Below are 21,429 nucleotides of genomic sequence, written 5' to 3'. Positions count from 1 at the left end.
TAGAAACTTTATTGCTGTTCTACCAGTTACAAACACAAGTGTCTTACAGAGGCGATCTGGCCTCACTAGGAACAACTGTCAAACCTGACGCATCGGCCCGGACTCCTGCTCAAAAGTCTTCTTCATCAAGGGGATCCAAGTCTGGGGGAAGAGAGACAGGAGAGCCTTTATTTTTAAGAGAGTAGGCACAATGCTGGAGAGAAAGCCCTGGACAGGACGCCAGTCCATCACGAAGACCCCATCACAAATGACACACACACTTGTACAGGGCCAACTTGGAATCACCATTTAAATCTTTGAGGGCTCGATATTTTTTCCCAAAAAACTGTTTTCTAAGTACCACGTAAAGCAACGTTTTACACATACAGTAAATCAAGATTGCTGCATGCTGCGGATGCTGTTGGTGCATGTTCGGCATCTGTGGCAGCAGTGGCTGTGCAGGGGTGGCTCAATGGCCAGTTGGAATGAGCAGCAGGCTGCCTGCCTGGCTTTTGTCGCACTGCAGCGGTGGCAGTTGCAGTACGATGCAATGTGCTTTGTACCTCTTGTCATCGTAAGTGGCCATCCTCTCAAGTGAACATTGCTGTACACGACCGTGTCCAGCACAAGGACCGATCAGCTGATGCTGGTACCTCACTTTTGTTGTTGATCTCCATCTCCAGATCACTTCCCTCAAAATTGGAGTCCGACAAGTCGGAGTCTGATTCAGCGGTAATGCGCAATTTTGCTTTGAGCATTCGCTTTGGTCTCTTTCCAGATGTTGGTGCCATTTCAGAGGTTTTTTACTCTTCATTACTTATGCACACACAGGGAATTGAAGTCAAATCAATGAAGCTAACTTTCCTTCCAGCAAAGAGAGTTGAACTAAAATGTAACAGTGAGGTTTGTTGCAGTTTACATCTGATTACCTGTACTCTAGCCCTGAATTTCGACAAAAGTCGACATCCGCCCTGAAAGAGTTAAGGGTTGTGGGCAGGGTTCCCGGATGTGCAGGTCTTCCACAACATTGGGCTAGTTAGAAAACAGCTCTGCGGACAGGCCTTTTGGATTTCTTAGACAGTATATCACAAAACAATAGGAAAGCTTTAAAAAAATACAATGTCACATACAGTACATTAAGTTTCTAAGTCAACTGCATTAACAACTGAGGACACAGTGACAACTGAGGCAGAGACAGACCGGTGGTGTGAGAGTGGCTTTGAAACTGCCCTGCGCTTCCGTCTGTATGTGTTTCGCATTTGTGGGCAAATGAAAGAAACAAAATCGAGCGCAGAGGTACCACTGGCAAGACGAGGCGGTGCAGCAGATGAGAAAGACAGCAGGAGGAATCAATGGAAGGAAACAAGAAAATAATGTACGGCCTGAAAATCAAGTCAAATCAAAGGACGCCTTCACTGTTCACAGCTGACATCTACTCAGCGCCGCAGAGGCAAATGAGGAAGGCGGCGTCATTGTATGAACGAGAGAAAACTTAAAACAGTTCAGCGGTGTAATTTATAGATATGAGAGCAGACCCAAATGGAAAGAAGAATTACAACGAGGACTGAACAGTAAGACGTAAGTTCAAACATATGCTTATATATCTTTGGATTATTCCAGAAAGCAAGCCCGAGAAAAAAGAAGAAGACAGTTCGTTAACATTCTCACGGCCATGTTTATGTCATAATGTAATGTATAATATATGAATCTGAGTACAATGAAAAAAATGTTGACAAGGCCTTTAATGTGCTGGCAGGGCTCACAAAGACAGGTCAGTAAACCATGCAATTTATGTACCACGCAGTGAAGTCGCCAGTATTAAATGTGATAAAAGTGGTGGACTCATTTATACACCTGTCATATGTGGGATTTTCTTTGTATAAGTATGCTTTCTTCTATTGATTTTTTAGAATTCCTTATATTGTGGTCAAAAGGGAGAATACCGTACATAATTTATTGTGCAGGTTTAAAGTGCCACTAGGCAGAATTTGAACTGCCTTTGCACTGGGAATTTCGGCAGGACCTGACAACCCTGGATGTAGGAGGAAAGCACGTGTGTGCGAACTTCACTCAGACAAACACTGCACAGGACTTGCAGTCAGGAGGCTGCATCCACGAGGCATCAGTGGAACCCACTGTGCCAACAATGCTGCAAAAATAAGAACAAATATTCCTGCAATGGAGTGAATGTGGTGAAAGCAAAGAACCTAAAGGCAACCAACAAGCAACAGGAGATAACATAAATTACCATTTTATGCATTTGTGCTAAAATAGTATTATCCCAGATTGTCTATAATCATCTCTGTTCAGCTTGGCTTATTATTGTTAACACCCGCCAACTTATTGTGCAGACTTGGGGTGTTGATCGATGACAATCTGTCTTTCAGGGCCCACACTGCTACAGTCCCTTGGTCGTACTGATTGAAGTAGGGTTGGGGGTCATGCACTGGTACAGTGCATTGCTGCACCCAACACACGACGAAACAGCTCAGGATCCTAGTTGGCACTAGGCAGACATGTGGTCCAGTCCCTCCCTCCTGAAATGACCGAAGAGACAAAGTACCGAAGGAGTCCAGTCTTCATCTCAGGTCACTGGATAGCGTTCATGTCTCACAAACATATAGCAAAATGGGAAGCACCAGAACTCTAAAGACATGGACCTTTATCCTTTTTAGAGATATCGGGAGCACCACACACTCCTTTCAAGTAACCTCACGACAAACCCCCCCCCCCCCCCCCAATGTTCTCGTAATCTGTCTACTGGCATTACAGGAAGAGTCAACAGACACATGAATGTCACTACTGAGGCAAGTAAACCTCTCAATGAGGTTGACCCTTTCTCTGCAGACAGACACACTGACTGATGGCTGTGCCCAAGAGGTCATTCACTCTATATAATATCTACAAGATCAGATCATATATGGTGGAGTATGCAACACACCTCCTGGTCCAAGCTTTGGTCTTGTCATGGCTGGACTACTGCATCTCAGTGTTGGCAAGAGCACTGGCGTGTGTCACCAAGCCGCTACAGAGGATTCAAATGTTGCAGCCTGTCCAATATTCAACCAGTGGAGACAGGTACATGTCACTCCTCTCTTGAGACCACTGCACTGGCTTCCTTTAGTGGCACTTATTAAGTTCAGATTTTTGATTGTTACTTATAGAGTAGCCATTGTGTCAGCTTCTGTATATATGGAGACACTTGTGAGGTCCTTCTTGACCACACGTTGAAGAACATCTAGTGATGTCACCTGTGCATGGTATCAAATCTCAATCCAGACTCTTTTCATGGTGTAGCTCCTGGCTGGCGGAACAAGCTGCCCACCTCCATTTAAAATTCGGACTCCCTTAATGTGTTTAAGAAGCGTTTGAAGACTCTCGTTTGGTGAATTTCTGTCTCACTGATATCAGCTGTTAGGGTTTTACGCTTTGCTCTGAGCTCTTCATTTGTGATGACCACTTTTGTGCCCTTGTCCTGTAACACTTATGCCCAAAGAGCCCCCCAGACTGATTTTTACTAAATTATGGTATGAGTTGGTTTGTATAAGAGAGTCTGCTAAGTACAAAAAATGTAAATGTAAAGGAATAGAGATACACCGATCAGCCAAAAACGTTAAAACCACCCACCTAATATTGTTTTGGCCCCCTTGTGCTACCAAAACAGTTCTGACCCATGAAAGCACTGACTCCACAAGACCTCTGAAGGTGTCCTGTGGCATCTGGCACTAAGACATCAGAAGCAGATCCTTTAAGTCCTGTAAGTTGCATGGTGGGGCGTCTATCGATCGGACTTGTTCTAACAGCACATCCCACAGATGCTCGACCGGGACTGAGATCTGGGGAATTTGGAGGCAATGTCAACACCTTGAACTCTTTGTCATTTTCCTCAATGGATTCCTGAACAGTGTGGTAGGGCAAATGATCTTGCTGAAAGAGGCCTCTGCCATCAGGAAGGGGTATACGTGGTTATCAACAATCTTTAGTTAGATGGTATGGGTCAAAGTAACATTCTCATGAATGCCAGGACCAATGGAATCCCAGCAGAACATTCCCAAGACCCATCACACTGCTACTGTTAGGTTTAAGTCTTCCCATAGTGCACTCTGCTTGCCATTTCTTCCCCAGGAAAATGACATACTCACACATGAATTAAAAGAAAATGGGATTCATCAGACCAAGCCACCTTCTCCCATTGTTCCATGGTCTAGTTTTGACGGTTATGTGCCCATTGTAGGCAATTTCCATGGTGGAAAGGGTCAGCATGGGCACTTTGACTGGTCTGCGGCTACTCAGCCCCATATGCAGCAAGCTGTGATGTACTGTGTCTTCTGAAATGTTTCTCTCATGGCCAGCATTAAGTTTGACACCATTTTGTTCTACAAGTAGCTCTTCTGTGAGACCAGACAGACTAGCCTTCACTCCCCACACGTATCAATGAGCCTTGGAAATCCATCACCCTGCCACTGATTCACCTGTTGTCATTCTTGAACCACTTTTGGCAGGTCCTAACCACTGAATACTGGGAACACCCTATAAGACTTGCCATCTAGCCATCACAATTTGGCCCTTGATAAAGTCACTCAGATTCTTACGCGTGTCTATTTCGCCTGCTCCCAACACATCTCCTACAAGAACTGACTACTCACTTGCTACCTAATGTATCCCACCCCTTGACAAATGCCATTGTAATGAGATAATCAATGTTATTCACTTCATCTCTCAGGGGTTTTAACGTTGTGGTTGATCGGTGTATATAAGAACAATGCATCTCTCTATCTGGAGCATGAGGAGATGAGCACTTACTGTCCCTCAGAATTATGGGAATGTCAAAAACATAGCTGCCCTTTAAAACTATTACTGATTAGCATACATTTATGTCAATGCTTCTTACTCAGTATGATGGGCATTCCATTAAGGCTGATACAAATTTGAAACTCGTTGTTACTTTATATAGTCAAGTTGTTTGAAACTTAAAAAAAAAAAAAGAATAAACCTTCCTTAGAAAACAGGTCAAGAATAAACAAACCTATCATTTACGCACTCTGGATCCCTGGATGAAGTAATTGAAGATGAGGATTAAAACAAAACTGAGTGCCATTATGAACAATGCTGCACATCTTTCATTCTGGTGTGTGCTGAGACCGGAGTGTGTCTATCTATCTATCTATCTATCTATCTATCTATCTATCTATCTATCTATCTATCTATCTATCTATCTATTTAATATACAGTAGTATATATAGTATAGTAGTATTATATCCATCCATCCATTGTCCAACCCGCTGAATCCGAACACAGGGTCACGGGGATCTGCTGGAGCCAATCCCAGCCAACACAGGGCACAAGGCAGGAACCAATCCCGGGCAGGGTGCCAACCCATCGCAGGGCACACACAAACACACCCACACACCAAGCACACACTAGGGCCAATTTAGAATCGCCAATCCACCTAACCTGCATGTCTTTGGACTGTGGGAGGAAACCGGAGCGCCCGGAACATGCAAACTCCATGCAGGGAGGATCCGGGAAGCGAACCACAGGTCCCCAGGTGTCCCAACTGTGAGGCAGCAGCACTACCCACTGCACCACCGTGCCGCCCTCTATGTTAACTAATGTTGTCTTATTTTAATTTCTTAAAATAGCTATGTGTGCCTGCCTGCACAGAGTATTATATTAATAGATTAAAATACAACAAGGAGCTCAAGAACATGTCTACAATTGTGAACTTCCTCTTAGAACAGGCAAAATTAGCAATTTTGAAAACTAGACGAAACAAGGAGAAATAACACCAAGCCACTGATGCACTGCTTATGTTTAAAGTTCTAGTAAAAAGCAGATTGAAACTTGAATACATGTATTATAAACTAATGAATGATGTCAGGAGGTTTTATGAATTATGGAGGGTTTGACAAGTGCTGCGCTCTGTTGAGGGGGATGAGTTGATGGTGAATTGTTGAAATTATTCATTATTTTTGTTGGTATTTTTTAACTAGCAAACTGCTATTCTTCTGTATACGACTTGAAATATTGTGAATCAATGTGAAAAATACGGGATATGTATTGTGGGGGTAGTGGTGGTGGTGTATTTATTTAGAATATATTTACAGGTAAAATTCCATTACAACGAATATCTTTACAATGAAATTTTCATTACAATGAAGTATTTTTATGGTCGCAACAGTTTCCCCATATGACATGAGTCTATAGAAATCTCGTTACTACGAAGTACATTCAGCAGATACTTTCATTACAACGAAGTGCCCAAAAGACCTTGAAATGCCTGAATGAATCATCCGCAGAGCAGTTAGTTCTGTGGTCACAGCTCAGTTGTGCACAACGATCCCCAAACAGAAACATTGTAAAAAAAAATGTCTTACTTCGAACTTTGCTCGTACTGTTTTTTTTTTTTGCTGTTTTTGTTTACTGCGGTTTTCAGTGATACCTTTTGCTTATTTGTGCTCGTCAACATTTGAAAAACATCCATTGGAATTTAACTCATAGTCACCCTCCTATAGAAACAGCAGACACGAAATAACGATAACAGTTCATATTAGAAAAAAAAAGTTTACATTTTTGCAGCTGTCGATTGAGGCAAAAAGAAAAAAAGACGTTGCCAGTGAATTCGGAATTTCGCCATCGACACTGTCAACTTTCTTGAAAGACCGAGCAAAAAAAAAAAAAGAAAAATCTCAGGTTACAAATGTATGCGAACTGCTGCATTTGAAGATGTCGAAAAAGCCATTTTTATGTGGTCAAGTGATGCTCGTTCAAGAAACATTCCTATTAATGAGGCACTCATTCAAGAAAATGTGAGGTTCCTAAACTCTCTTGTGACCTCTCCCAGCTGGACAATACGCCAAAGAGTGTCCCGAAAGCGATCACCGCGTCTGTGGAAGACTGTTTATATGTTGCTGGGGCAACAGCAGGCTCACAGCTCTGCTGCGTCTTTCCGCCAAAGCAAACTCGATGGGTGATGCAAGGAACATTGTAAACGCAGGGAACAGGATTACTTGGCCACTAACCTGGCCACAAGCCTGCCTGACTGTGTTGTCTATTTATAGGAGAGTGGCAGATCACTCTATGATAAATAACCATGCTGTTCCTGTTTCAAGCTGAATAAAGCTGGTTTTGCTAAAGTACTGTGACCCAGCCTCGTGTTTTGGGGTGTAAGACAGAGACTTACAGCGCAACCTCAATCTTTTAGGATTCGCTTCTGTGTCGCCTCACTGCACCGCTGTGAGCCTGCTGTTGCCCTGCCCTGGCAACAGACAAACAGTCTTATGCAGATGCGGAAATCACGCTTCAGGGCGCACTTCAGTGTGATGTTCCCGTTGGGAGGGGGTAGGATCCCAGGGTGGGGGATTGGGGGGGGATCACAAAAGAGTTCTGAAACCTCACAATATGAAGAAGAAAAAAAGGATGATTCGACTTCTGATTGATAACTGTGCTGCCCACAACATGCTTCTGCATTTAGATAATGTTTACGTTGAATTCCTCCCACCCAATTGCACAGCAGTGCTTCAGCCTTTGGATTTGGCCATCATTCGCAAACCCTAAAAGTGTATAATCGCAAGGAAATGCTGAGAAAAATTCTCGTCAGCATAACCTGTAGACAGGAGAAGATTAAAATTAACAAGAAAGAAGCTATTGAAATGATTGCAGACGCCTGGAGGCAAGTTAAAGAAAGCACAATAGCAACACATACAGAATCTCATTACAACAAAATATTTTTTAGGTCCCTGGAAGTTCGTTCGTTGTAATGGAATTTTACCTGTATGTATTTTTAACTGGTCTCTAACTGGAGTCAGGAACTTGTAGATGGCAGACTGTGTGGTGATACTTATAATTATTATAATTTTGCCAAGAAAGAAAAAATACAATTTGTATTTTATCATTTTATGATACGAATAATTATTGTTTGCCAATTGTTTTGGTTGCTTAAGAATATGAAACAATAAAGTTATCTATAAAATAAAAAATATCTATTATATAGTGATTCACGTTATCTATCTATCTATCTATCTATCTATCTATCTATCTATCTATCTATCTATCTATCTATCATAGAGTTCCTTATACATCTATCTATCTATTATATAGTGCCTTTCACATCTATCTATCTATCTATCTATCTATCTATCTATCTATCTATCTATCTATCTATCTATCATAGAGTTCCTTATACATCTATCTATTATATAGTGCCTTTCACATCTATCTATCTATCTATCTATCTATCTATCTATCTATCTATCTATCTATCTATCTATCTATTATATAGTGCCTTTCACGTCTATCTATCTATCTATCTATCTATCTATCTATCTATCTATCTATCTATCTATCTTAGTGCCTTTCCTATCTATCTATCTATCTATCTATCTATCTATCTATCTATCTATCTATCTATCTATCTATCTATCATAGAGTTCCTTATACATCTATCTATCTATTATATAGTGCCTTTCACATCTATCTATCTATCTATCTATCTATCTATCTATCTATCTATCTATCTATCTATCTATCTATCTATCTATCTATCATAGAGTTCCTTATACATCTATCTATCTATTATATAGTGCCTTTCACATCTATCTATCTATCTATCTATCTATCTATCTATCTATCTATCTATCTATCTATCTATCTATCTATCTATCTATCTATCTAATAGTGCCTTTCCTATCTATCTGTCTATCTATGTTTTTTCCCCAGAAAAGGTTAAAAAATAACACCCTTGTAGCTCGGCTGTCCCGTTGTCTGAGGCAGGCAGGCACAGATAGCTGAGACTAAACTCTCTCTCTCTCTCTCTCTCTCTCTCTCTCTCTCTCTCTCTCTCTCCTCACTGAGTGCACAAGGCGTTACGCTGGAGCCGCCAAGCCAGCGCGTCCCCATATAAAAGGCGCGGTAGCGCTCGACTGGATGTCTCCGAGTAACAGCCGTGCTGCGTGCTTGTCGTGCACGAGATGCGCTTGTAGCTCCCATTATCTCTAAAGTGCGCCTTCTTTTCTGCTCACGGTGTTTGCAGTCCTCCTTCAAGGAGTCTTTTAAGTACCTTCACATCCCTCCAAGAGCTTGTAACGTTTTCTTTCCATATAAAAACTTTATTAACCTCCTTCCTTCCCTAGAGCCCTGTAGCTATCCGGCGAAGACTCGGGACTCCTGGCGACGCGAGCTGCGCCCTTTTAAGCTATCAAGTAGCATCCTGCTCAGAAGACAAGGCGTGCCGGACACTGTCATGGTGTGTGACTCGATGCGCTGCGCCCTCAGAATTATCTCCTTAAGTTAAAAAAAGACAAACGGATATTTGCAACCTTCTGGATGCGCACGTTTCCAGCTTGTACGAAGACAAAACCCGGTAGCTGACGTGGTGTTTCAATCGTATGAAGGGAAAAAGAAGGAGGAAAAAAAAAGTCCTTGGGGATGCAAGTCGATGAAATGGAAGCAACACAGCCCAAGTGAAGAAGCGTGGTAAGTACTGCCCGATGGACACTTTGGTCTTTTCTTTCCTTTTTTTCTTTTAAAATCGTGATTTCCGATGCAGTGTGGAATTCTGAAGCGCAGCTGTCACATTTTTTTTTTTTCAACAACCAGTTCTCAAATCTTTATTTTCTGCTGCGTCTTCCTCATTGACATCGACGGAGTTTCCTCGTTGTAATTAGTTTATTATCGTAGATATGTCAGGCGCTAAAACTATGAATTCAGCTCTTTACAATTTATATGACGATGTTTTCACGCTAAAGCATAACATTAGCATTAGAGTGAGGGAGATGATGCTGGATTACACCCCATTAATTAGCACATTTGATTATAGTGCTTATGAAGTTTGTGATAATACAGTAATAATCCTTTAAACAATGATTACTAACGTTAGTAATAAAACATAATCAGCAAAATTATTATTATTGTTAGCTAATCGCCCATCCACTGATTTTTTTGAAGCTGCTTAATCCAATAGAAGCCTATTAGATGGTGCCTGCCCATGTAGTCTCCAGTGTAAGGCAGGAATCAGCGCTGTATGGTATGGCTGGCACAACACCCACAACTGACTCATACTTGTTCATTTTCCATTTATTCATTTTGTGAACCTGCATATTTCAGTATTGAATCACAAGGAGCAGAAACCTTCCCTGACAGCAATTAACAATAGATGGGGCAGCAGGGTGTCCATACTCATACCAGTGCTCAGGTTAGTTTAGCGCTGGTGTAATGGAACAGCTGCAGTGTACGCTGGCACAGTTGATGTGAAACAGATTAGATTCATTTAGATATAGTTTATCAATCCACAAGAGAAAATTCAAATGCATGCTGCAGCAAGAAACATTAAATATACTGATAATGACTCAGAATACAATGTAATAGAGTAGAGTAAAGGCATATCTTCTTCTTCTTCCTTAGCTTTTCCCATTTTTATATTGGGTTGATATTTTGACTAGACTTCTCAAGTCCTAGTTGTGTAATGGTTTCGGTGTGATTTTTACGGCCAGATGCCTTTCCTGACACAGAGCCTCCCCATTTATCCGGGCTTGGGACCGGCTCCAAAATGGAGGCTGGTTTAATAGAAAAAAAAACCATATAAGACAATAAATATTGTGCTAAAGTAACTGTAGTAGATTGAATCTGTACTATCTTCGTATGGCTTCTGGCTAGAGAGAAGAACAGCAAGTCAGGAGGAAACATTAAATTGACTAATGGCAGCAGGCAGAAAAGATCCCCAGAGGCACTAGTTATTCCAGTGTGGGATATTTGAGCCAGTGGCTAAAACCGCATCCAAGAAAGCGCCCCCCTGAGGGGGATAGACAGAATTGTTTATGATGGCATCCAGTTTTGCAACCATCTGTGTTTTCCACAACAGCCTATAAGAGTGTCCAGGTTCAGTCCCGTGATGGAGCTGCCTTTTCTGAAAGGTTTGTTCTGGCATTTTCATCGCCTGAACTGAAGTTTCCTCCTCAGGAGACCTCAGCGTAGAGTAATGTAGTGGGTGCAATGGACTGGTACAAAATCCAGTAGCTTCCTGCACATATCAAAAGACCTCAGTCTCCTCAGAAAGTACAGTCAGCCCTGACCCTTATTATATAGCACCATTGTATTGTCAGACCAGTCCAGTTTGCTGTTCATTGGACCCCCAGGTACTTATAGCTCTGCACCACGTCCACTTCCTCCATCTGCATGATGACTGGTCTCATCATATCTCTAGATGGGATGCCAGTCTATCAAAGGACACATTTACACTCCCCTACAAATGTATACAGGACCAGTTTAGTGATGATGATTAGCCTAACATGGATGTCTCTGCGGTGTGGGAGGAAACCGTAGTACTTGGAGAAAATCCATCCATCCATTATCCAACCTGCTATATCATAACTACAGGGTCACGGGGGTCTGCTGGAGCCAATCCCAGCCAACACAGGGCACAAGGCAGGAAACAAACCCCGGGCAGGGCGCCAGCCCACCACAGGGCACACACACACACCAAGCACACACTAGGGACAATTTAGGATCGCCAATGCACCTGACCTGCATGTCTTTGGACTGTGGGAGGAAACCCACGCAGACACGGGGAGAACATGCAAACTCCACGCAGGGAGGACCCGGGAAGCGAACCCAGGTCTCCTAACTGCGAGGCATTGGAGAAAATCTCAAATTAATTCCTTTTATGGGGTGATCTGGCCAGGAGTAGAACACAGGCTGTTGGAGCCATGATACAGAAGTGTTAAAGGCTGCACCAATGCGTCACCCTTAAAGAAATATTTCTACATTGTTCCAAATGTACCTGGAAATGTGTTCAGCCTGCTGGCATTTTCAGTTTAATATAAACTGTACAGTGCTCTTAGCAATTTTTACTAAAAGCTATCTTGTCATTTTTAAGACAGTATAGTAGTATGCTTTTGTTAGGTTACATTTAATAAGTAATAGTTTTCAAATTGTTGTCATTTATTTTCTGAACTGTGCTAGTGAAAATGTAAATATTTGATGGGATGTACTTTTTTATTAATACAAAATGACACAGAGAATAATAGATTTTAATTAAAATTAAAATGGACCATTTCTGAGTATCGTTGTTGGATTCATGAAACTGACAGTAAAGTAGATAGCATTCATCCATCACATTAAGATCTGTTCTATTCATTTAATTAGCTTACTTTCTGCTGTGGGCGGCATGGTGGCAGTAAGGAGACCTGGGTTCACTTCCCGGGTCCTCCCTGCTTGTCTGTGTGGGTTTCCTTCGGGTGCTCTGGTTTCCTCCCACAGTCTAAAGACATGCAGTTAGGTGCTTTGGCGATCCTAAACTGTCCCTAGTGTGCGCTTAGTGTGTGTGCGTGTGTGCCCTGCGGTGCGCTGGCAGCCTGCCCAGGATTTGTTCCTGCCTTGCGCCCCGTGCTGGCTGGGATTGGCTCCAGCAGACCCCCGTGACCCTGTGTTAGGATATAGCGGGTTGGAAAATTACTGACTGACTTTCTGCTGTGCAGGGTTCTATCCTGTTTCTGCGGCAGTGGGTGCAAAGCAAGATCCAGACCAGGAGATAACACCCGGTCTTTTACAGATACGGACTCCCTCACACAGGTGGTAACACTGCTGCCTCTAAACAAAGAGGCCAAGGTTCAAGTCCCTGGGTCCTCCTTGCATGGAGTTTGCATGTTTTCCCCTTGGCTCTCCAGTCTCCTTTCACAGTCCAGAGACATGAAGGTTAGGTGGAATGGCAATGCTAGTGTTCACCTAGTGATGGGCTGATGCCTTGTCCCCTGTGCTTGCTTTCTGCTGAGGATTAAGTGGGATTAGAAGATTGGTGGATGGATGGAATCTCTCACACCAATTGGTTTAACATCACCATACTGCTCAGCAGCATGTCCGTGGAGTATTAGAAGAAGACAGATTGCCTTCATGAATAAAACACCTATTCAGTCTAAAGTAAAAGTGGCTTAAGGAATCAATACCTTTAAGGATTTCCATAATATATTGCATGACTGGTGCATTAGAAAATAAAAGTATGTTTGAAGATTACATTTTATTAATTTGATACAAATGAAACAATAAAAGCGTACTATTCTTTTACTTACATGAAAATGCCTTTGTTAAATATTGGGCATTTTTGAAAGGTTAAGAGAGGTTAAGGTTAGTGCCAGGTTAATCTTTTATTTTGTATCGTAGAAACATAATCTACACTGCCAGCATATTTTCTCTTAACGCCTGAAGGCATTGATTTCTAAAACAATTTTATAGGTGAAGACTGTCCAAAGAGAAGGATCAGCTTGGACTACTCTAACTCAAGTTGCCAGGTCCTTAAACAATTTAGCCCAAGGACAGCTTGAAAATAGCAAATTTGCCCAAAAAATAGCCCAATACCTGAAACAGACAAAATGACACACAAGAAAGCAGGATAGCGTGTCAGAGTAAGAGGAATAGGTACATGCCATCAAAGATGGCGGCAGGGATTTTGGGGGGGTGTCCCGTCAGATATATTTCAGTGTGATAGTATGGGTATTTACAATCGCACAAAACAGTGGAGATTTTACTTTGATAAAGAACATATACAAGTGCCAGATGGACGAAAAATATAGCAAAAATGTGTGTCAGGGGTGATGTTGAAAAATAGTACAAAATATCACACTGTCTCTAAAAAAAAGTAGCCCAAAAAACCACAACCCACAAAAGCCCACTTTTTCCCCCAGATGACAATTAAAAGTAGCCCAACTGAGCGAGAAAACAACGCATGCAAGCTCCATACAGGGGCACCCCGTCCTCTAATGAAATGCAGGAAAATACACTATGGGCTGGCTGTGCCACCATGTGAATCTGGATATTTGATTTGCTTTATTGCTTTCTTGAGTTATAGTTTATTTTTTCAACCAGTTTTTCCCTTTCTCTGATGAGATGGTTTCACTTCGTAACCTCGTTTTCCTCAATCATTCTGATGGATTTGCAGTGATTTGTTTTTATCTCCACCTTTCAATGTCTACCTTAATTGGTTTTGTTAGAGTTCTTAATATGTGAAGGTATATATGTTAATAAATGTTTTTTGACTGATAAACAAAAGTTTATTTCTGATGACTTCATTACATTTCTTTCAAAGGCAATTTAGATATTCTATGCAATTGAAATTGTTGGATTTTTTTTATTTGATTCTGAGATAATATTAAAACGAGTTATAGCAATCAAATCCCAAAGCACATTGATAAATGTCATTTGCATTTGTTGAGATTATATAAAATTAAGTTTAATATTACTAGTACTGTATGTAATGATAAGCTTGAAAATGCTGTAGTAATGATATTCATTGTGTCTGCAGAGCCTCCTTTATGGCTGCCCCTGTAATGAGACCCATGGACCCAGAGGGTCAAGTAAATCGGACACAGGAGGAGCACTATGAATCAAGTTTGTGTTGCACAGTTGCTACGCCTCCACAGTTTGACCACCTGCCTCCGGACCTCGAAGACAGCACGAAGCTGGTGGTTGTGCAAGTCATTCTCATAGTAGCTTACAGCAGCATTATTCTTCTGGGAGTTATTGGCAACTCCCTTGTCATCTACGTTGTTTTTAAGTTCAAGACACTACGTACCGTCACTAATTTTTTCATTGCAAACCTTGCTGTGGCCGATCTGTTGGTAAATACTTTGTGTTTGCCTTTCACTCTTATATACACATTACTAGACGAGTGGAAATTTGGAAAGGTTTTGTGCTTCATGGTGCCATATGCCCAAGGCTTAGCAGTGAATGTTTCCACAGTGACCTTAACTGTCATTGCCTTACATAGACACCGGTGCATTGTCTACCACCTGGAAAGCAAAATGTCCAAGGAAACTAGCTTTATAATCATTGGCTTTACGTGGATGATCAGTGCAATATTGGCAAGTCCATTGGCTATTTTTAGAGAGTATGAAACATTAAATATCTTTCCAGAAAAATCTATTCATGTATGTAGGGAAAAATGGCCTGGCAGCAACCGAGATGGCACTGTCTATAGCATTTCTATGCTTATACTCCAGTATGTTTTGCCTCTTGTCATCATCTCCTGTGCCTACATTCGAATCTGGAGGAAACTGAAGAATCATGTAAGCCCAGGGGGCGGAAACGACAGAGACCACAGACGACGTAAAACAACCAAAATGTTAGTGACTGTGGTGGTGGTTTTTGCCGTGAGCTGGTTACCATTTCACGCTTTTCAGCTTGCTTCTGATATTGATTATGTTTTGGACATGAAGGATTTTAAGCTGTTTTTTACGATATTTCATGTAATTGCTATGTGTTCTACATTTGCCAACCCTTTACTTTATGGGTGGATGAACAAAAACTACAGAAATGCATTTATTACTGTGTTCAAGTGTGAGCAGAGACTTGACTCCATCCACCCAGAAGCCTTGGTGAAGTTTAGGACAAAAAAAGCCCTGGAGGCAGAAGACATTGTAAATGCAAATGCGAGTGTAACAGACACAACTCGTATACACCCAACCAATGTTTGAAGGTGTTTTGAGGACCACACATTAACAAAGGGGCTGTTTCTCTTCTTGATGAAATAAAATAAGAACAAAAAAAAAAACAAGCTCATCTGTAACCGTCAATCTCATTCAAAACATAGCCATTTATTTATGCTCACGGAAAGCTGTTTAATCAGCCTAAACTGTTGCAGGTCCACATGCCGTCAGCATTCTAAATATTATTACGTGGACCTCTGTCTGCATGTCACGTTGCATTTGTGTCTGTGTTATGTCCCTCACCGACGCAGTAACACTTGCCTGTAATTCCTAGTGAGCTGTTTAGTAATTGATCAAGTAATGCGTATTATTTAATGAAGAAATTGAGATAAATGCACTTTTATTACATGCTTTCATGTGTCATGTGTAAGCATAAATGTTATGTTATTTTTTTGCAATATTTTTTCCTTTATAAATAACTAACTCTTTGAGGGCTGAATATTTTTCCCAAAAAACTCTGTTTTCTGAAAAGCACACAAAGCAATGGTTTCACACACAAATCAACATAAAACATCTGTTACTATGGGCTGTGGTTGCTGTTGGCACATGTTTGGCATCTCTGGAGGCAGTGACTGCGTTGGGGCACCTCGATGACCAGCAGGAATGCATGGTGGGCGGCAGTGGCAGACGCAGTGTGACGTCATATGGTTTGTACCTCTTGTCATCATAAGTGGTGGTCCTCCCAGGCGAAGGCTGCTGTAGGCGTATCAGCTACACCAGGGGTCCTCAGTCACGGTCCTGGAGGGCCACAGTGGCTACAGGTTTTTGTTCCAACCCAATTTTAATAAGAAGCACTTATCGCTCAAGTAACACTTCTGCTTCACTTTAGTAGTCTCGCTCGTTAAGATTTTGAACCCTTATTGCTTATTTTAGACTTAAACAGGCGGCACGGTGGCGCAGTGGGTAGTGCTGCTGCCTCGCAGTAAGGAGACCTGGGTTCATTTCCCGGGTCCTCCCTGCGTGGAGTTTGCATGTTCTCCCCGTGTCTGCATGGGTTTCCTCCGGGTGCTCCGGTTTCCTCCCACAGTCCAAAGACATGCAGGTTAGGTGCATTGGCGATCCTAAAGTGTCCCTAGTGTGTGCTTGATGTGTGTGTGTGTCCTGCGGTGGGCTAGCGCCCTACCTGGGGTTTGTTTCCTGCCTTGCGCCCTGTACTGGCTGGGATTGTCTCCAGCAGACCCCCGTGACTCTGTAGTTAGGATATAGTGGGTTGGATAATGGATGGATAGTCTTAAACAGCTGTATTCTTGTTTTTTAATTGCTCCTAATTAGCAATAACATGCAAATGACAAAAGAGAGCAGCATTTCTCCATTTAGCTTGTTACCATTTACACCTGTGTGTATTTATCGTGCACTATTGGGTTTAATTAAACCCAAAGATAATTAAATTTTAAATAAAATTAAAATTTTAAATAAAAGGGCGGCACGGTGGCGCAGTGGGTAGTGCTGCTGCCTCGCAGTTGGGAGGTCTGGGGACCTGGGTTCGCTTCCCGGGTCCTCCCTGCGTGGAGTTTGCATGTTCTCCCCGTGTCTGCGTGGGTTTCCTCCGGGCGCTCCGGTTTCCTCCCACATTCCAAAGACATGCAGGTTAGGTGGATTGGCGATTCTAAATTGTCCCTAGTGTGTGCTTGGTGTGTTTGTGAGTGTCCTGCGGTGGGTTGGCACCCTGCCCGGGATTGGTTCCTGCCTTGTGCCCTGCGTTGGCTGGGATTGGCTCCAACAGACCCCTGTGACCCTGTGTTCGGATTCAGCGGGTTGGAAAATGAATGGATGGATTTTAAATAAAATTAAATTTAATTTAACCTAAAGGTATGGAAGAAGATGATCCGCTGTGGCGACCACTAACAGGAGCAGCTGAAAGAAGAAGAAGAAGGTTGGGTTTAATTAAACACTTGGAAGGAAAGTGAAGAGAAAAAAGTGAAGGACTGAGAATTACTCATCCATTTTAGCCTTCAAATCACTTGGAGGATATCCTTAGAAATGGGAAGGAAATCTAGGATATAAGAATTACCTGACAGCAGAGTTAAAGCACTAACAAGCCATGAAATTAAATTATTGGCAAGAATTGCTTTCTAATTAAGCAACCGGTTAGAACAAAAACCTGCAGCCACTGCGGCCCTCCAGGACTGTGATTGAGGACCCCTGAGCTACACAAACACCATGATCAACTGGGGACTGATCAGCTGATGCTGGTACCTCACTTTCGTATTCGATGTCCATCTCCTGATCAGTTGCATCAAATTCCAAGTCCGACAAGTCAGAGTCCGATTCAGCGATAATATGTAAAACATCCATGGCGTATTTAGTCTCTCACCAGATGTCAATGCCATTTTAGAGGTGGTTTGCTCTTCGCTTCTCACGCAGGGACTGGAGGTTAAATCAATAAAGCTACTTAACTTTCCTTCTAGCAAAGAGAGTCAAACTTAAATGTAAGGGCAAGTTTTGTCCCAGTTAACAGCGGATTACCGTCCTCTACCCCTGAATTCCGACAAAAGTCGACATCGGCCTTGAAAGAGTTAAGTTCATGTAACAAATACCAAAAATTATTCAATGAGCGTTTCATGATAACAAGAAATGAAGGATTATTATATGGGGTGTATTTTTAAATCATAGTATAATGCGTCAACAAATACCCCTTTATTGCACACAATAAATATAAATAATAAAACTGCAGCCCTCTTCAGTTATTTTCATATTAAAAATTTGCAGCTCAATGTACAGTAAAAACCCTGGTGGCTCATTTTAAAGTTTTGTAAAATTGCTTTAATGTTTAAACCCATTAAATATTTGTCTGTGGAACATTGTAAAGCAGCATTGCATCTGGAAGTTACATCTGATGTATCGTTTGTTGGGGCTTAAGTGGATGAGTAAGCAATTCTTACTGATAGAATCAATTAAGGAATGTTTTTGTTTTGTAGCTTTCAACAAAAACAGTTTAAGATGTCATTTCTTTCTTCTTTTTATATTCTACAAATTGTATTGTTCAATTGTATTTTTAAATTATTTAGATCTGAAAGATACTGTCAGTAATACATTAAAAGGAAGAGCAGCATGGTGTCGAGTTTCAGTTTTGAAATGTCGCTGCATGCAAGCTGCTTTTATGTGATGCTCTTTATGTCTTTATAATTGTAAATTGTGTCTTAATAGTACTTTTATCTGTCCATTTTCCAACTCACTTATCCAGTTTAGGGGGGTATCACATAGTGTGTGATAATGTGTTTAATAAAGTATAATATGAGGAAAAAAAATGGACATTTAGAATATATTTTTATTTTAAAATTTAAAGCAGGATGGAGGAATATAGCAGCGGTCTCTAAAACCTTACCAAAGAACTTAAATGATTTTGAAAAGCAAGAAGGTACATGTTGTGAAAAGGCGCTATATGGGTGCCAACCTGACACAGACTCACACCATGAGGCACACGTAAAATAAATAAACTTCACCTGTGGGGCACGTCTTCCCTGTGTCCCACAAGCACAACACAGTCCCAAAAGACACACCAAACAAAACACCACCACAGAAACACTTCACTTCACTTCACTTCACTTCACTTCACTTCACTTCACTTCACTTTCCTTTCCTTTCCTTTCCTTTCCTTTCCTTTCCTTTCCTTTCCTTCTCCCGACGTTAGCTCCTCGAGTGGTGGCTGCAGGCTCCTCTTATAGCCCACGCAGAAGTTCTTCAGGTGGTAATTAGCCTAATTAGGCTGCACTTCCGGATGTGGCTGCATCACAGCCCAAACGGGCTCGTTAAGTCGTTCAGCTCCCCCTGGCGGTGGCCACGGAGCCCAAAAGGCATGAGCTCCGGTGTTCCATTATTGTGGCCCCAATACCGCCCAGGGGGGCTGCCACCAAGTGTTCCAGGGAACGTAATGAGCCTCCCATGGCAGCTTCCCCGGATTCAGTGCCAAAGGGCCATCCTGGCCGGGCATGGGCCCCAGCCATCCGTGACAACGTTCAGTTGTGGTCCAAGCTGCAGCACATCCCTCCATATAGGGGATTGCTCAGCTCAAGCTTTTTGGACAATACTTTCTGTGGTCAAAAAGCTGTTATTTTGAGCATTTTTGGTTATTATTCTTCCGAGAATAATTCAAAGAAAGAAAAAGATAAAGCTTGTTGGAAACATGTCTTTTTGTAGTTTTCATTATGGAAGGAATATTTCTCAGAAGCAAAGACATTCCTGTTTTATCCATCTTTATTAAATTTACCAAGAGGATGGTGATCTTTTAAGTTAGTGGAAAGGCATGGAACTATCCATGGAGTGGCAAGTGTGCAGCTGACGTGTCATTCATTTTTCAAAACAGATCTTTAAAGATGTCAAAGGTAAACTTGTATGACTTATTTTCCACGCCTTCAAAAAAACGCTGTTCTATTGACAAATTTAAAACGTGTAAAATACAGCAGTGCAGTAGGATGAATGGGCATGGCTCATGTCATTTCTCACATTCTGACATTTCCACTTTAAGGGTGTTATCTCGACAAATCAAGGCAGTGGCTCCTCTGCAAATATTTAATAACTGTTCATTAAACTGGCCAGCTGCACGGTATGATTCCTCGTTAAGATCCAAATGGTGTAAATAAGAGCATAGCCTTTTGTTTTCACTTAACATATTCTTTATTCTATTTTAGTACCTCAACATCAGAGATATTCTAAAGTACATTTTTTGAAACAAAGAATACCACTACTGCTTTCTTAATAAAATTATGTAACAAGCTGTCATGTAATGGGGTGTAAAATAATGTGTATGGTTCATGCAATTTAAATGACTATTAAAAATATATATAAGAACTTTATTAATTATTGGAAAGATGTTTTGTATTTGTTTTCAGTTTTTTTTAATGCTTTGTAAATTACATGTAACATTGTTAATGCATTTGTCATAAAAATCAAATTATATTTATATCAGTTTACAAAGAACCAAATACACCAGTGACAAACACTGCAGTTTAGTCATACCATTGAATATTTTAGTAATTACCAGTTTGCAGAGAACCACAGACACATGGAATAAGTGACCAAGTAGTGTGGTAGATAGCAGGACTTTAGGGAGTTTGAAAACTTGACATCAACAGCAACAACAACAGCATTTATTTATATAGCACATTTTCATACAAAAAAGTAGCTCAAAGTGCTTTACATCCATCCATCCATCCATTATCCAACCCGCTGAATCCGAACACAGGGTCACGGGGGTCTGCTGGAGCCAATCCCAGCCAACACAGGGCACAAGGCAGGAACCAATCCTGGGCAGGGTGCCAACCCACCACAGGACACACACAAACACACCAAGCACACACTAGGGCCAATTTAGAATCGCCAACCCACCTAACCTGCATGTCTTTGGACTGTGGGAGGAAACCGGAGCGCCCGGAGGAAACCCACGCAGACACGGGGAGAACATGCAAACTCCACGCAGGGAGGACCCAGGAGGCGAACCCAGGTCCCCAGGTTTCCCAACTGCGAGGCAGCAGCGCTACCCACTGCGCCATCGTGCCGCCCGTGCTTTACATAATGAAGAAAAGAAAAATAAAAGACAATATAAGAAATTAAAATAAGACAACATTAGTTAACATAGAGGGCGGCACGGTGGCGCAGTGGGTAGCGCTGCTGCCTCGCAGTTGGGAGACCTGGGGACCTGGGTTCGCTTCCCGGGTCCTCCCTGCGTGGAGTTTGCATGTTCCGGGCGCTCCGGTTTCCTCCCACAGTCCAAAGACATGCAGGTTAGGTGCATTGGCGATTCTAATTTGGCCCTAGTGTGTGCTTGGTGTGTGGGTGTGTTTGTGTGTGCCCTGCGGTGGGTTGGCACCCTGCCTGGGATTGGTTCGTGCCCTGTGTTGGCTGGGATTCGCTCCAGTGGACCGCCGTGACCCTGTGTTCGGATTCAGCGGGTTGGAAAATGGATGGATGGATAGTTAACATAGAAAAAGAGTAACGTCCAATGGCCAGGGGGGACAGAAAAAAAAAAAGAAAAGGTGTT

At 42.0% G+C, this 21,429-nt stretch overlaps 1 protein-coding gene across 1 annotated transcript; it reads left to right on the top strand.

Annotated features, from left to right (window-relative positions):
- The first annotated feature begins 8,881 nt into the window (after window positions 1–8,881).
- LOC114642508 (neuropeptide Y receptor type 2) lies at window positions 8,882–20,252 on the top strand. The gene is made up of 2 exons (XM_028791371.2): window positions 8,882–9,453; window positions 14,270–20,252. Exon 2 carries the CDS (start codon window positions 14,280–14,282, stop codon window positions 15,438–15,440), a length of 1,161 nt encoding a protein of 386 aa, XP_028647204.1. The 5' UTR covers window positions 8,882–9,453; window positions 14,270–14,279; the 3' UTR covers window positions 15,441–20,252.
- The last annotated feature ends 1,177 nt before the right edge of the window (window positions 20,253–21,429 follow it).

Source organism: Erpetoichthys calabaricus, chromosome 5, assembly GCF_900747795.2.
Source record: "Erpetoichthys calabaricus chromosome 5, fErpCal1.3, whole genome shotgun sequence".
Taxonomy (NCBI): Eukaryota; Metazoa; Chordata; class Cladistia; order Polypteriformes; family Polypteridae; genus Erpetoichthys; species Erpetoichthys calabaricus.
The sequence above is the reverse complement of the archived record's forward strand: the minus strand, read 5'-3'. Positions and strand labels throughout refer to the sequence as shown.

What these genes read in the sequence shown, in the direction of transcription:
- LOC114642508 (XM_028791371.2), top strand. Translation starts at nt 14,280, where the DNA reads ATGGCTGCCCCTGTAATGAGACCCATGGACCCAGAGGGTCAAGTAAAT.